The sequence below is a fragment of the Cherax quadricarinatus genome, unplaced genomic scaffold (genome assembly GCF_038502225.1).
Source record: "Cherax quadricarinatus isolate ZL_2023a unplaced genomic scaffold, ASM3850222v1 Contig1697, whole genome shotgun sequence".
Lineage (NCBI taxonomy): Eukaryota > Metazoa > Arthropoda > Malacostraca > Decapoda > Parastacidae > Cherax > Cherax quadricarinatus.
The window spans coordinates 18,500-35,000 of record NW_027196723.1 but is presented as its reverse complement, the minus strand read 5'-3'; the positions used below and the strand labels follow the sequence as shown (position 1 = coordinate 35,000).

Below are 16,501 nucleotides of genomic sequence, written 5' to 3'. Positions count from 1 at the left end.
CCAGTTTTTGCACTAATCTCTTGTGTGGAACTGTGTCAAACGCCTTCTTGCAGTCCAAGAAAATGCAATCCACCCACCCCTCTCTCTCTTGTCTTACTGCTGTCACCATGTCATAGAACTCCAGTAGGTTTGTGACACAGGATTTCCCGTCCCTGAAACCATGTTGGCTGCTGTTGATGAGATCATTCCTTTCTAGGTGTTCCACCACTCTTCTCCTGATAATCTTCTCCATGACTTTGCATACTATACATGTCAGTGACACTGGTCTGTAGTTTAGTGCTTCATGTCTGTCTCCTTTTTTAAAGATTGGGACTACATTTGCTGTCTTCCATGCCTCAGGCAATCTCCCTGTTTCGATAGATGTATTGAATATTGTTGTTAGGGGTACACATAGCGCCTCTGCTCCCTCTCTCAGGACCCATGGAGAGATGTTATCTGGCCCCATTGCCTTTGAGGTATCTAGCTCACTCAGAAGCCTCTTCACTTCTTCCTCGGTTGTGTGTACTGTGTCCAGCACATGGTGGTGTACCCCACCTCTCCGTCTTTCTGGAGCCCCTTCTGTCTCCTCTGTGAACACTTCTTTGAATCTCTTGTTGAGTTCCTCACATACTTCACGGTCATTTCTTGTTGTCTCTCCTCCTTCCTTCCTTAGCCTGATTACCTGGTCCTTGACTGTTGTTTTCCTCCTGATGTGGCTGTATAACAGCTTCGGGTCAGATTTGGCTTTTGCTGCTATGTCGTTTTCATATTGTCGTTGGGCCTCCCTTCTTATCTGTGCATATTCGTTTCTGGCTCTACGACTGCTCTCCTTATTCTCCTGGGTCCTTTGCCTTCTATATTTCTTCCATTCCCTAGCACACTTGGTTTTTGCCTCCTTGCACCTTTGGGTGAACCATGGGCTCATCCTGGCTTTTTCATTATTCCTGTTACCCTTGGGTACAAACCTCTCCTCAGCCTCCTTGCACATTGTTGCTACATATTCCATCATCTCATTAACTGGCTTCCCTGCCAGTTCTCTGTCCCACTGAACCCCATTCAGGAAGTTCCTCATTCCTGTGTAGTCCCCTTTCTTGTAGTTTGGCTTCATTTGTCCTGGCCTTCCTGCTTCTCCCTCCACTTGTAGCTCTACTGTGTATTCGAAGCTTAAAACCACATGATCGCTGGCCCCAAGGGGTCTTTCATATGTGATGTCCTCAATATCTGCACTACTCAAGGTGAATACTAAGTCCAGTCTTGCTGGTTCATCCTCTCCTCTCTCTCTTGTAGTGTCCCTTACGTGTTGGTACATGAAGTTTTCCAGTACCACCTCCATCATCTTAGCCCTCCATGTATCTTGGCCCCCATGTGGGTCCAAGTTCTCCCATTCGATCTCCTTGTGGTTAAAGTCGCCCATGATCAGGAGCTTTGCCCTGCATGCATGAGCTCTTCTGGCCACTGCAGCCAGTGTGTCAACCATCGCTCTATTGCTCTCGTCATACTCTTGCCTTGGCCTCCTGCTGTTCTGTGGTGGGTTATACATCACTGCAATTATCACCTTGGGACCTCCAGAGTGAAGCGTTCCCACTATGTAATCACTTTCTTCTCCGCTGTCTCCTCTCTCCAGCTCATCAAAATTCCATCGGTGTTTGATCAGCAATGCCACTCCTCCACCCCCCCTGTTCCTTCTGTCTTTTCTCAGGATCTGGTATCCCATTGGAAAGATGGCATCTGTTATCATACCTGTAAGCTTGGTTTCTGTGATCGCTATGATGTCTGGTGATGCCTCTTTGACTCTTTCGTGCCACTCCTCCCACTTGTTTGTTATTCCATCAGCGTTTGTGTACCATACCTTCAGTTTCCTTTCCAACACTGTGGTTTGGGGGGCCTGTGGGGGTGGGAGACCTGGTAGCATACTGTGGGATTCTATGGTTGGGGGTTGGGTGGAAGCTGTGGGTATGGATTGTATTGTGTGTTGGGATGGTGTGATAGGTTGTGGGGTTCTGAGGATAGTTGTGTGTGTGCTTGCCCTTGCTGCTCTGTTCTGCTCTGACTGACCTCTGCTGGTTCCATCCTTGTCTCCTTTCCTAGCTCCTTTCGCTTTTTTGTCCTCTCCCTCAGCTGCTGTCTCTCTGTTTGTGTTCTGTCTCTGTCTAGGAACACCTTCTTGTACTCTTCCGAGCTTTTCAACCGTGGTTTCTCTTGGAGGATCCTGTTCCGCACTGTTTCTGTCCTGAGAATCAGCTTGATCGGTCGGTTTCTCCCCTTCAAGTACCCCCCTATTCTCTGAAAATTTACAATCTCATCCATGTCTTCTCCCCCTATTTCCGTGATGATTTTCTCAATCTCCTTTCTTTCTTCCTGCCGTCTTTCAGTGTGTGTCCTTTCCTCTCTCTCTCCTGAAGCCCATGGATAATCACTGATTTTGCCCTTTCCTTCTCCCATTGCCTCTCCCTCTGTGACTCTGGTTCCTGTCTGTATGTGGTCATTTTCTCCCTTGATTTTTCCAGTGGCTCTTGGTAGCATGGTTGTGCCTCAGCATTCGACCTATCTCCGTCTCCATCTGCACCCATCTGCTCTTCCCTTCCACTCCCTGGCCCTTCTTTGCAGGCTGATATGACCTTAGCATAATTCATGTCATTCCTGAAGGTTAGGCAGGTGAAGAATTTATCATTTTCGTGTGTACACTCTTCTACCAGCCGTGTACACACACTGTACGTCTGTGCATTCATCTATCGATTTTGTGTATACATTGGGTGTCTTCATGTGTGAAATCTTCTCTCTGTTGTGCATATACTGTATGTGTGTGTGTACTTATATGTGTGTTATGTGCAGATTTTGTGTCTCACTGTGCACATTCATCTACTTGTGTACGTACCGTGTGCGTACACTCGCGTACCTGCTGTGTGCTGTATACACTCCATCTGTATATTCTTATTTTCCAGATCTCTCTCATACCCACACCTCTCCTCCACCCACACCTCTCCCCGCCCACACCTCTTCCCCGCCCACACCTCTCCCACACACTAACGATTTTTTCCCTCCCCACAGGTCAGATCTGGGCACTGTACTACCTGTACACGAGTACGCGTCCTCAGCACTCCCGCACAGTGTTCTTCATCTTGCTGAGTACACTGATCTGGACTGACCTGGCTGGCAAAGTCATCACCACCACCCCCGCTCTCGTAGCCTACCTCCACAACACCTGGGCAGGAGGGGTCAGTCTTGTCTACTGTGTGTGGGAGGTCCATGGTGTGGATGGGGTGAGGCTGTGTGTGTGTGTGTGTGTGTGTGTGTGTGTGTGTGTGTGTGTGTGTGTGTGTGTGTGTGTGTGTGTGTGTGTGTGTGTGTGTGTGTGTGTGTGTATTTGTGTGTATGTGCGTGTGTGCGTGTGTGTGTGTGTGTGTGTGTGTGTGTGTGTGTGTGTGTGTGTGTGTGTGTGTGTGTGTGTGTGTGTGTGTGTGTATGGGTGTGTGGGAGGGTGTAAGGAGTGTGGTATGTGGGGATTATGCGGTGCGGTTGGAGGTGTAAATGGTATATATGGTGTGGTACTGGAGGTTTAAGAGGATTTATGTGAGGAGTATAAATGGTGTGGATGTGGGTGTCAGGGGGTGTGGAGGAATTTGCTTGAGTGTAGGTGTATACGAAATCATGGGGTGTAGATATGGGGGATGAAGAGGTATGAGGAGAGTATTGGGTGGTGGATGGAGGTACGTATGTAATTACCTATTCGTAATTAAGCATTTGTATAACAAACACTTAATTTATCAAGTAATTGTAACACTCAATGCATGATCTTCCAGACATTTTCTTCCTTCCTCTCTCACCCCCTCTTTTCATCTCTCCCTTCCTCCCTCTTTTCCTTTTTTCCTCCGTCCCTTCCTCCCTCTCCCTTCCGTGCCTCGGTGTCACACTCACGACGGATAATGGTGTGTCTACACAGGTGCCACTGTGTAACCTTCACGGGTTCTCCATGATGCTGGTGAGCCTGGTGACCCACCTGCTGGTGTCCACTATGGCACTAGAGAGGTTCCTGGGTATTCGTCACGGATACTTCTACAATAAGAACATCACCACCTCCAGAACTAAGTAAGTAACCCAGTCTCAACATCAGAAACATATCTGCTACATACCTGCCACACACCTGCGACGTACCCGATGTGCACCAGAACTATTCAACACTGGAAACACTATAAGTATTGGAGGGAACGTAATTATTTTGATTGTGTTGCATGTACGGCCTGTATTGTGTCTCCCAATGTTGCGTACTGAAGCTCGCTTAACACCTTCTCTTTCCCCGTGTCTCTTGTTTCTCCGCCTCTTCATGACCTTATTGTATTCGTTTATCCGTGCGTGCAAACTAATATTTTTTTCATTGTTCCGTATTGCTCTTTATTCGTCATACGCAGCCAGCAGCTGGGTAGAAGAGCCATCCACAGCAGCCATAGACGTATGTAGCATTCCGTCAGCGTAGCGTGACAACCGAACACTGTAAGTCACACCGCTGTCTTCATTCGCTTAAATCCTTAACAGTTTTTTGGAGGGTAGAACGAGCACTCGCCTCCTGAGCGAGTGCCTCATTAATCTGTCTTCACCTGTGTGGAGACGAAGACTCCACTAGTTTACTGTTGAAGACAAAGGCGAGGGAAGAGTAAAGAAGTGAGGATGGCAAACATAGAGAAGAGATGGAAGAGATACAAGATGGGGAATTAGAACAATGAACGAAAAAGAGGGAAGAGAAGAGAAGGGAGAGACAGCCATGTGTGGACTCGAGAATGAATGACAGGGAGGAAGGATATCTAAAAAAAAAAAAAGCAGATAGTGGCCTAGCGACCACACGAGGATCATGATAGACGCTCGTAACTTGTTCACTGGTCAAAAATACTTTAATACCTTCAGTTTAGAGAGAAAGTTTGATATGAAATTTTGATAATTTGTTAATGAATGGATGAAATTCATGGGACAACAACATCATCAACCGGAAAAATAATTTAAACCACCTCTTAGCTCGTGTAGGTACACTGAGAGATGTATGCCTCTGTGTATGCACACTGAGAGGTATATACTTCTCAGTGTATGTGCACGAGAGACATCACCTTTCAGTGTATGTGAAAGATATTGGGGTGTTACACAAGGTGTTACATGAGGCCACGAAGGTGTTACATGAGGCCACAAAGGTCACCCAGGCTGTTTCTCTCACCGGAAGTTTCATCAAGCGAACTTAACCTAGGAAAAAATGAAACATCAAATCTTGCAAATGTGTTCATTTTCCTAAATCAATTTTCGGTGTACATAATTGTTCTCTTAATACTCTCAAGAAAATAATTGTGATGCAAATATATATTGATTTTTTATCCACCTTCTCGTTAGGCTATATTTTCATTTTCCCATATTTATATACACAAATCAATAACTGCAGTGGTGGGTTACGGGGTAAGTTCTGTACGTTGCAATAACTGCAGTGGTGGGTTACGGGGTGAGTTCTGTACGTTGCAATAACTGCAGTGGTGGGTTACGGGGTGAGTTCTGTACGTTGCAATAACTGCAGTGGTGGGTTACGGGGTGAGTTCTGTACGTTGCAATAACTGCAGTGGTGGGTTACGGGGTAAGTTCTGTACGTTGCAATACAGGAAAACCTGGTTCGGAAATTTATTTATTTCTGAATAGAATGGAATTCGGTTATAAAGGCGTACTGTCGAAAACTAGGAAGAAATACTTTCATTGTGACAACGTTTCGCTCTCTGGTTCCATCAAATCACAGGCTTGACGAAGTTGTACACACAGCCGAAAAGACTGGTCTGTACCTCTGTGCTTCCATCACTCAGCACCTCACCAGGTCAGCCTAGCAGCTTACAAGTCACCTCTCCACAACATCCAAACCCACAACAGTGGGAGGTTATCACCTGGAGGTTATCACCTGGAGGGTGTGAGGGAACAAACACACTGAACATCAGCTGAGGTCCTGCAGTAATAACACAGAATGAACACACCACATTAATTTGCTCTTTTTTTCGGGAAGTTCCGACTTCAGTTGCCATGTTAATCCCTCCTTACTTAGTATAGTTGTAGCTACAAAGTTACAAATTTCACAGAAATATAACTTACCCCCATTTCTTCACCATCACAGTAAAATGCCTACCTGTAATTTTAATAGATAAAAACCATCTTCGTATGATATTCTTCAACTGTCTACTGGCAACTGTGATGTTCTTCAACAGTCTACTAGCAATTGTGATGTTCAACAGTCTAATAGCAACTGTGATGTTCTCCAACAGTCTACTAGCAACTGTGATGTTCTCCAACAATCTACTAGCAACTGTGTTCTTCAACAGTCTACTAGCAACTGCGATGTTCTTCAACAGTCTACTAGCAACTGTGATGTTCTTCAACAGTCTACTAGCAATTGTGATGTTCAACAGTCTAATAGCAACTGTGATGTTCTCCAACAGTCTACTAGCAACTGTGATGTTCTCCAACAGTCTACTAGCAACTGTGTTCTTCAACAGTCTACTAGCAACTGCGATGTTCTCCAACAGTCTACTAGCAACTGTGATGTTCTCCAACAGTCTACTAGCAACTGTGTTCTTCAACAGTCTACTAGCAACTGCGATGTTCTTCAACAGTCTACTAGCAACTGTGATGTTCTTCAACAGTCTACTAGCAACTGTGATGTTCTTCAACAGTCTACTAGCAACTGTGATGTTCTTCAACAGTCTACTAGCAACTGTGATGTTCTCCAACAGTCTACTAGCAACTGTGATGTTCTCCAACAGTCTACTAGCAACTGTGTTCTTCAACAGTCTACTAGCAACTGCGATGTTCTTCAACAGTCTACTAGCAACTGTGATGTTCTTCAACAGTCTACTAGCAACTGTGATGTTCTTCAACAGTCTACTAGCAACTGTGATGTTCTTCAACAGTCTACTAGCAACTGCGATGTTCTTCAACAGTCTACTAGCAACTGTGATGTTCTTCAACAGTCTACTAGCAACTGTGATGTTCTTCAACAGTCTACTAGCAACTGTGATGTTCTTCAACAGTCTACTAGCAACTGTGATGTTCTTCAACAGTCTACTAGCAACTGCGATGTTCTTCAACAGTCTACTAGCAACTGCGATGTTCTTCAACAGTCTACTAGCAACTGTGATGTTCTCCAACAGTCTACTAGCAACTGTGATGTTCTCCAACAGTCTACTAGCAACTGTGTTCTTCAACAGTCTACTAGCAACTGCGATGTTCTTCAACAGTCTACTAGCAACTGTGATGTTCTTCAACAGTCTACTAGCAACTGTGATGTTCTTCAACAGTCTACTAGCAACTGTGATGTTCTTCAACAGTCTACTAGCAACTGCGATGTTCTTCAACAGTCTACTAGCAACTGTGATGTTCTTCAACAGTCTACTAGCAACTGTGATGTTCTTCAACAGTCTACTAGCAACTGTGATGTTCTTCAACAGTCTACTAGCAACTGTGATGTTCTTCAACAGTCTACTAGCAACTGCGATGTTCTTCAACAGTCTACTAGCAACTGCGATGTTCTTCAACAGTCTACTAGCAACTGTGATGTTCTTCAACAGTCTACTAGCAACTGTGATGTTCTTCAACAGTCTACTAGCAACTGCGATGTTCTTCAACAGTCTACTAGCAACTGTGATGTTCTTCAACAGTCTACTAGCAACTGCGATGTTCTTCAACAGTCTACTAGCAACTGTGATGTTCTTCAACAGTCTACTAGCAACTGTGATGTTCTTCAACAGTCTACTAGCAACTGTGATGTTCTTCAACAGTCTACTAGCAACTGTGATGTTCTTCAACAGTCTACTAGCAACTGTGATGTTCTTCAACAGTCTACTAGCAACTGTGATGTTCTTCAACAGTCTACTAGCAACTGTGATGTTCTTCAACAGTCTACTAGCAACTGTGATGTTCTTCAACAGTCTACTAGCAACTGTGATGTTCTTCAACAGTCTACTAGCAACTGTGATGTTCTTCAACAGTCTACTAGCAACTGCGATGTTCTTCAACAGTCTACTAGCAACTGCGATGTTCTTCAACAGTCTACTAGCAACTGTGATGTTCTTCAACAGTCTACTAGCAACTGTGATGTTCTTCAACAGTCTACTAGCAACTGCGATGTTCTTCAACAGTCTACTAGCAACTGTGATGTTCTTCAACAGTCTACTAGCAACTGCGATGTTCTTCAACAGTCTACTAGCAACTGTGATGTTCTTCAGCAGTCTACTAGCAACTGTGATGTTCTTCAACAGTCTACTAGCAACTGTGATGTTCTTCAACAGTCTACTAGCAACTGCGATGTTCTTCAACAGTCTACTAGCAACTGTGATGTTCTTCAACAGTCTACTAGCAACTGCGATGTTCTTCAACAGTCTACTAGCAACTGTGATGTTCTTCAACAGTCTACTAGCAACTGTGATGTTCTTCAACAGTCTACTAGCAACTGTGATGTTCTTCAACAGTCTACTAGCAACTGTGATGTTCTTCAACAGTCTACTAGCAACTGCGATGTTCTTCAACAGTCTACTAGCAACTGTGATGTTCTTCAGCAGTCTACTAGCAACTGTGATGTTCTTCAACAGTCTACTAGCAACTGTGATGTTCTTCAACAGTCTACTAGCAACTGTGTTCTTCAACAGTCTACTAGCAACTGTGATGTTCTTCAACAGTCTACTAGCAACTGTGATGTTCTTCAACAGTCTACTAGCAACTGTGTTCTTCAACAGTCTACTAGCAACTGTGATGTTCTTCAACAGTCTACTAGCAACTGTGATGTTCTTCAGCAGTCTACTAGCAACTGTGATGTTCTTCAACAGTCTACTAGCAACTGTGATGTTCTTCAACAGTCTACTAGCAACTGTGATGTTCTTCAACAGTCTACTAGCAACTGTGATGTTCTTCAACAGTCTACTAGCAACTGTGATGTTCTTCAACAGTCTACTAGCAACTGCGATGTTCTTCAACAGTCTACTAGCAACTGTGATGTTCTTCAACAGTCTACTAGCAACTGCGATGTTCTTCAACAGTCTACTAGCAACTGTGATGTTCTTCAACAGTCTACTAGCAACTGTGATGTTCTTCAACAGTCTACTAGCAACTGTGATGTTCTTCAACAGTCTACTAGCAACTGTGATGTTCTTCAACAGTCTACTAGCAACTGCGATGTTCTTCAACGGTCTACTAGCAACTGTGATGTTCTTCAGCAGTCTACTAGCAACTGTGTTCTTCAACAGTCTACTAGCAACTGTGATGTTCTTCAACAGTCTACTAGCAACTGCGATGTTCTTCAACAGTCTACTAGCAACTGTGATGTTCTTCAACAGTCTACTAGCAACTGTGATGTTCTTCAACAGTCTACTAGCAACTGTGATGTTCTTCAACAGTCTACTAGCAACTGCGATGTTCTTCAACAGTCTACTAGCAACTGTGATGTTCTTCAACAGTCTACTAGCAACTGTGATGTTCTTCAACAGTCTACTAGCAACTGTGATGTTCTTCAACAGTCTACTAGCAACTGCGATGTTCTTCAACAGTCTACTAGCAACTGTGATGTTCTTCAACAGTCTACTAGCAACTGTGATGTTCTTCAACAGTCTACTAGCAACTGCGATGTTCTTCAACAGTCTACTAGCAACTGCGATGTTCTTCAGCAGTCTACTAGCAACTGTGTTCTTCAACAGTCTACTAGCAACTGCGATGTTCTTCAACAGTCTACTAGCAACTGTGATCTTCAACAGTCTACTAGCAACTGTGATGTTCTTCAACAGTCTACTAGCAACTGTGATGTTCTTCAACAGTCTACTAGCAACTGTGATGTTCTTCAACAGTCTACTAGCAACTGTGATGTTCTTCAACAGTCTACTAGCAACTGTGATGTTCTTCAACAGTCTACTAGCAACTGTGATGTTCTTCAACAGTCTACTAGCAACTGCGATGTTCTTCAACAGTCTACTAGCAACTGTGATGTTCTTCAACAGTCTACTAGCAACTGTGATGTTCTTCAACAGTCTACTAGCAACTGTGATGTTCTTCAACAGTCTACTAGCAACTGTGATGTTCTTCAACAGTCTACTAGCAACTGCGATGTTCTTCAACAGTCTACTAGCAACTGTGATGTTCTTCAACAGTCTACTAGCAACTGTGATGTTCTTCAACAGTCTACTAGCAACTGCGATGTTCTTCAACAGTCTACTAGCAACTGTGATGTTCTTCAGCAGTCTACTAGCAACTGTGTTCTTCAACAGTCTACTAGCAACTGCGATGTTCTTCAACAGTCTACTAGCAACTGTGATGTTCTTCAACAGTCTACTAGCAACTGTGATGTTCTTCAACAGTCTACTAGCAACTGTGATGTTCTTCAACAGTCTACTAGCAACTGTGATGTTCTTCAACAGTCTACTAGCAACTGTGATGTTCTTCAACAGTCTACTAGCAACTGTGATGTTCTTCAACAGTCTAGTAGCAACTGTGATGTTCTTCAACAGTCTACTAGCAACTGTGATGTTCTTCAACAGTCTACTAGCAACTGTGATGTTCTTCAACAGTCTACTAGCAACTGTGATGTTCTCCAACATTCCTAAGCAAATTTGTGACAATAATATTCACTGAGTATAATCGTTCCGATCTACTCAGAGCAAAACGTGGTCTGGGGGAAGTTTTGTCTTGCAAGATGTGTCTTTTCTTCACATCGTGGATGTTGCAGGAGGAGAGCACAGACAGGCGAACCTATCGTTGGCTCATCTTCATATCGAGTTACATCGATATGGCCAGATATTTTTTTACCTTCCATTGTATTTCTGGTAGAATTTACGGCCATGGCTTTGTAAGTGGGTCAAAGACTTTCCTTTTGGAAGTGACCAGGGTAAGATTTCCCTGCCCCATCCCACCCTGCGTCGTCCCAGACTAATATCTCAAGAATGCAATCATACTGGAGTCTGTGAGTAAGTGATCGTCAGGCCCACGCCAGTGACACCGTTAACACAGCCAGCTAGATAAGTTGTAGTGAGTAGTAGGAGAGATCACGTCAGCGACACCACTACAATACAGCAAGCAAAGTAAGCCCTAGGGACCAGGTGAGTAGCAGCAGATCTGACGATCTGTTGCTGCACTAAAAATGTGATCGTGTGGAAGTTTTATTCCAGCTAAATCACGTTAAACAATTTCCAGCTAACGTCTTCTAAACGACGTCAATATTTAATGGTTGGTGTATCTTAGAGCCAGGATAATACCTATTATATTTCGTTTGAGTGTAGACAAAGGTGTTGATGCAATAAAATAGTAAAAAATAAAATGTAATCTTTGGAGTCTGTGCCATAACTAGAGAACGACTCACCTGGTTCATAGAGCTGAATTTTACTCTCTGTCGTCGTCGTATTTCTGGCACCTTTTTTGAACGTTTGAAGGTCCGCCACTGAAGAGTTTGGAAATTATCCTAGTCATTCCAGGATGCTGGGAATGTGTTCAACAACTTTGGTCATAAGGCACGTGAACATGCCAGTTGTTCCAAGAATATTGTCCTTGTTATTGTACACAAGTGATGAAACTCTAAAGCCGATCGGATGAGGCGTTCCTGAGTTATGAGCAAAATAAAATAGAAAAGTTGGAGTAAGAAGGAAAAAAAAATTAGACAACCTCTTGAAGGTACCCCTTTTGGGATCCTTAGTAACGTATGTTCTTACAGTGTAGAACAAGCCACATGTGGGGGGAAATATATAGCTCTAGATCTTTCACACTCTCGTGCGTCGTCAGGAGCTTGCAACGTTCCAAGACAGCAACGGATAGGAGGGGAAATTCTCTGAAACAAGGCAGCCCATGAGATTCCCCTCCCCATGTGGCTGCTTCTGCATTACAAAGATCGCCAGTTTGCTATTGTTTTGGAACATGTTCTTACCTGTCATCAATGAGTGAGATTTTACCACTAACATACCGAAGCAACTGACTCTATTATCTGTGCTTTTATTGCTTTTACCTCTTTCTTTAGGATGTTACTGTTATGCACGTGGCTGTTCTCTGTGATGTTCTGCGCGTTGCCGCTCTTCGGCGTTGGCCAGTACGCACTGCAGTACCCTGGTTCCTGGTGCTATGTCAACATCCACATCACCAGTGACTCTCCTCTCATTCATCGACTCTACACCAATGTGTTCGGTGTCTTCACCCTCATCAGCCTCATCGTTATGGTTGTCTGCAACGTCGTCGTCATCAGTGAGTAACAGGTTTACCTACGTACCGGCATTATGTCGTATTCCTCTCTCTCTCTCTCTCTCTCTCTCTCTCATTCATAAATGTATAATTTCAGCTATATCATTCCCCATTTGCATTGTACCTAGCTGTGTCGCCCTCTTAACACGATAGCATTATGAAAGTGCTTAGTCATTTCTATAATAACTCCACTAATGCCATTAAGTAACCAGCTGAATCTTTTAGCAGATTCCCAGTACTCCGAAATTGTTTCTCAAGTGACGTGAAGTAATCTGTACTGTGATAATCTGTACTGTGATAATCTGTACTGTGATAATCTGTACTGTGATAATCTGTACTGTGATAGTCTGTACTGTGATAATCTGTACTGTGATAATCTGTACTGTGATAATCTGTACTGTGATAGTCTGTACTGTGATAATCTGTACTGTGATAATCTGTACTGTGATAATCTGTACTGTGATAATCTGTACTGTGATAATCTGTACTGTGATAATCTGTACTGTGATAATCTGTACTGTGATAGTCTGTACTGTGATAATCTGTACTGTGATAATCTGTACTGTGATAGTCTGTACTGTGATAATCTGTACTGTGATAATCTGTACTGTGATAGTCTGTACTGTGATAATCTGCAGTGTAATACTCTGTACTGTGATAATCTGTACTGTGATAATCTGTACTGTGATAATCTGTACTGTGATAATCTGCAGTGAAATACTCTGTACTGTGATAATCTGTACTGTGATAATCTGTACTGTGATAATCTGTACTGTGATAATCTGTACTGTGATAATCTGTACTGTGATAGTCTGTACTGTGATAATCTGTACTGTGATACTCTGTACTGTGATAATCTGTACTGTGATAATCTGTTCTGTGATAATCTGTACTGTGATAATCTGTACTATGATAGTCTGTACTGTGATAATCTGCAGTGTAATACTCTGTACTGTGATAATCTGTACTGTGATAATCTGTACTGTGATAATCTGTACTGTGATAATCTGTACTGTGATAATCTGTACTATGATAGTCTGTACTGTGATAATCTGCAGTGTAATAATCTGTACTGTGATAAGCTGTACTGTGATAATCTGTACTGTGATAATCTGTACTGTGATAATCTGTGCTGTGATAATCTGTACTGTGATAGTCTGTACTGTGATAATCTGCAGTGTAATACTCTGTACTGTGATAATCTGTACTGTGATAATCTGCAGTGTAATACTTTGTACTGTGATAAGCTGTACTGTGATAGTCTGTACTGTGATAATCTGTACTGTGATAATCTGTACTGTGATAATCTGTACTGTGATAATCTGTACTGTGATAATCTGTACTGTGATAGTCTGTACTGTGATAATCTGTACTGTGATAATCTGTACTGTGATAATCTGTACTGTGATAATCTGTACTGTGATAATCTGTACTGTGATAATCTGTGCTGTGATAATCTGTACTGTGATAATCTGTACTGTGATAATCTGTACTGTGATAATCTGTACTGTGATAATCTGTACTGTGATAATCTGTACTGTGATAATCTGTGCTGTGATAATCTGTACTGTGATAATCTGTACTGTGATAATCTGTACTGTGATAATCTGTGCTGTGATAATCTGTACTGTGATAATCTGTACTGTGATAATCTGTACTGTGATAATCTGTACTGTGATAATCTGTACTGTGATAATCTGTACTGTGATAATCTGTACTGTGATAGTCTGTACAGTGATAATCTGTACTGCGATAGTCTGTACTGTGATAATCTGTACTGTGATAATCTGTACTGTGATAATCTGTACTGTGATAATCTGTACTGTGATAATCTGTACTGTGATAATCTGTACTGTGATAGTATGTACTGTGATAATCTGTACTGTGATAATCTGTACTGTGATAATCTGTACTGTGATAATCTGTACTGTGATAATCTGTACTGTGATAATCTGTACTGTGATAATCTGTACGGTGATAGTATGTACTGTGATAATCTGTACTGTGATAATCTGTACTGTGATAATCTGTACTGTGATAATCTGTACTGTGATAATCTGTACTGTGATAATCTGTACTGTGATAATCTGCAGTGTAATACTCTGTACTGTGATAATCTGTACTGTGATAGTCTGTACTGTGATAATCTGTACTGTGATAGTCTGTACTGTGATAATCTGTACTGTGATAATCTGTACTGTGATAGTCTGTACTGTGATAATCTGTACTGTGATAGTGTGTACTGTGATAATCTGTACTGTGATAGTCTGTACTGTGATAATCTGTACTGTGATAATCTGTACTGTGATAGTCTGTACTGTGATAATCTGTACTGTGATAGTCTGTACTGTGATAATCTGTACTGTGATAATCTGTACTGTGATAATCTGTACTGTGATAATCTGTACTGTGATAATCTGTACTGTGATAATCTGTACTGTGATAGTATGTACTGTGATAATCTGTACTGTGATAATCTGTACTGTGATAATCTGTACTGTGATAATCTGTACTGTGATAATCTGTACTGTGATAATCTGTACTGTGATAATCTGTACGGTGATAGTATGTACTGTGATAATGTGTACTGTGATAATCTGTACTGTGATAATCTGTACTGTGATAATCTGTACTGTGATAATCTGTACTGTGATAATCTGCAGTGTAATACTCTGTACTGTGATAATCTGTACTGTGATAGTCTGTACTGTGATAATCTGTACTGTGATAGTCTGTACTGTGATAATCTGTACTGTGATAATCTGTACTGTGATAGTCTGTACTGTGATAATCTGTACTGTGATAGTCTGTACTGTGATAATCTGTACTGTGATAGTCTGTACTGTGATAATCTGTACTGTGATAATCTGTACTGTGATAGTCTGTACTGTGATAATCTGTACTGTGATAGTCTGTACTGTGATAATCTGTACTGTGATAATCTGTACTGTGATAATCTGTACTGTGATAATCTGTACTGTGATAATCTGTACTGTGATAATCTGTACTGTGATAGTATGTACTGTGATAATCTGTACTGTGATAATCTGTACTGTGATAATCTGTACTGTGATAATCTGTACTGTGATAATCTGTACTGTGATAATCTGTACTGTGATAATCTGTACTGTGATAATCTGTACGGTGATAGTATGTACTGTGATAATCTGTACTGTGATAATCTGTACTGTGATAATCTGTACTGTGATAATCTGTACTGTGATAATCTGTACTGTGATAATCTGTACTGTGATAATCTGTACTGTGATAATCTGTACTGTGATAATCTGCAGTGTGATACTCTGTACTGTGATAATCTGTACTGTGATAATCTGTACTGTGATAATCTGTACTGTGATAATCTGCAGTGTAATACTCTGTACTGTGATAATCTGTACTGTGATAATCTGTACTGTGATAATCTGTACTGTGATAATCTGTACTGTGATAATCTGCAGTGTAATACTCTGTACTGTGATAATCTGTACTGTGATAATCTGTACTGTGATAATCTGTACTGTAATAATCTGTACTGTGATAATCTGCAGTGTAATACTCTGTACTGTGATAATCTGTACTGTGATAATCTGTACTGTGATAATCTGTACTGTGATAATCTGTACTGTGATAATCTGTACTGTGATAATCTGTACTGTGATAATCTGTACTGTGATAGTCTGTACTGTGATAATCTTCATTGGAATAATCTGTGGTGTGGTAATAAAAAAACTGACTATAAAGTAACCACACGTTAAGTATAATTACTAAGGTAACTGTTGTTATCACCTGTGAGAAATTCATTTAGTTTCCTTCCTGACCATTTATGTATAACATATACAGTATGCCAATTTTATATGCACTGATCGTAATAAAATTCCTAATGACGTGAATGTTCGTCACGCAGTCGCCTTGATGGAGAAAGTCCTTGACAGAGGGAGTCAAGGCCACTGTCTTGGTATGTACGGGATTACACACAGGGGAATTTAGTTTGTTTGGCATACAACTCTGGTTTGTCTGGTATATAAGTGCAGGTTGTATGGCATACAACTCGAGTTTGTCTGGCATAGAACTCTGGAAACTAATTATCTCTAAATTCTAATAATTCTCTCTCAGAACAATTATTCTACATCATTACGTTTTAAAATCTACTAGTAACAATGTTTTTTATTGTCATTAAATATTAAGCAACATGCACATAGGGGAAAAAAGAAAACTTATAACTTCCATTTTGTTATTTTTATTTATTTCTCTGATTTATTTATGTTGTAATATCCTGCTTACAAATGAGTGTTATTCGTGGAATAAATAATTG

General features: G+C 41.5%; 1 protein-coding gene across 1 annotated transcript in view; it reads left to right on the top strand.

Moving 5' to 3' along the window:
• LOC138851703 (prostaglandin E2 receptor EP3 subtype-like) overlaps positions 1–16,501 on the top strand; it is a 60,211-nt gene that overhangs the window by 36,094 nt on the left and 7,616 nt on the right. Inside the window, exons 2-4 of the mRNA XM_070081104.1 lie at positions 2,922–3,194; positions 3,920–4,065; positions 11,972–12,192. Coding sequence (XP_069937205.1) covers positions 2,922–3,194; positions 3,920–4,065; positions 11,972–12,192 — 640 coding nt within the window. The remainder of the gene's footprint in view (positions 1–2,921; positions 3,195–3,919; positions 4,066–11,971; positions 12,193–16,501) is intronic.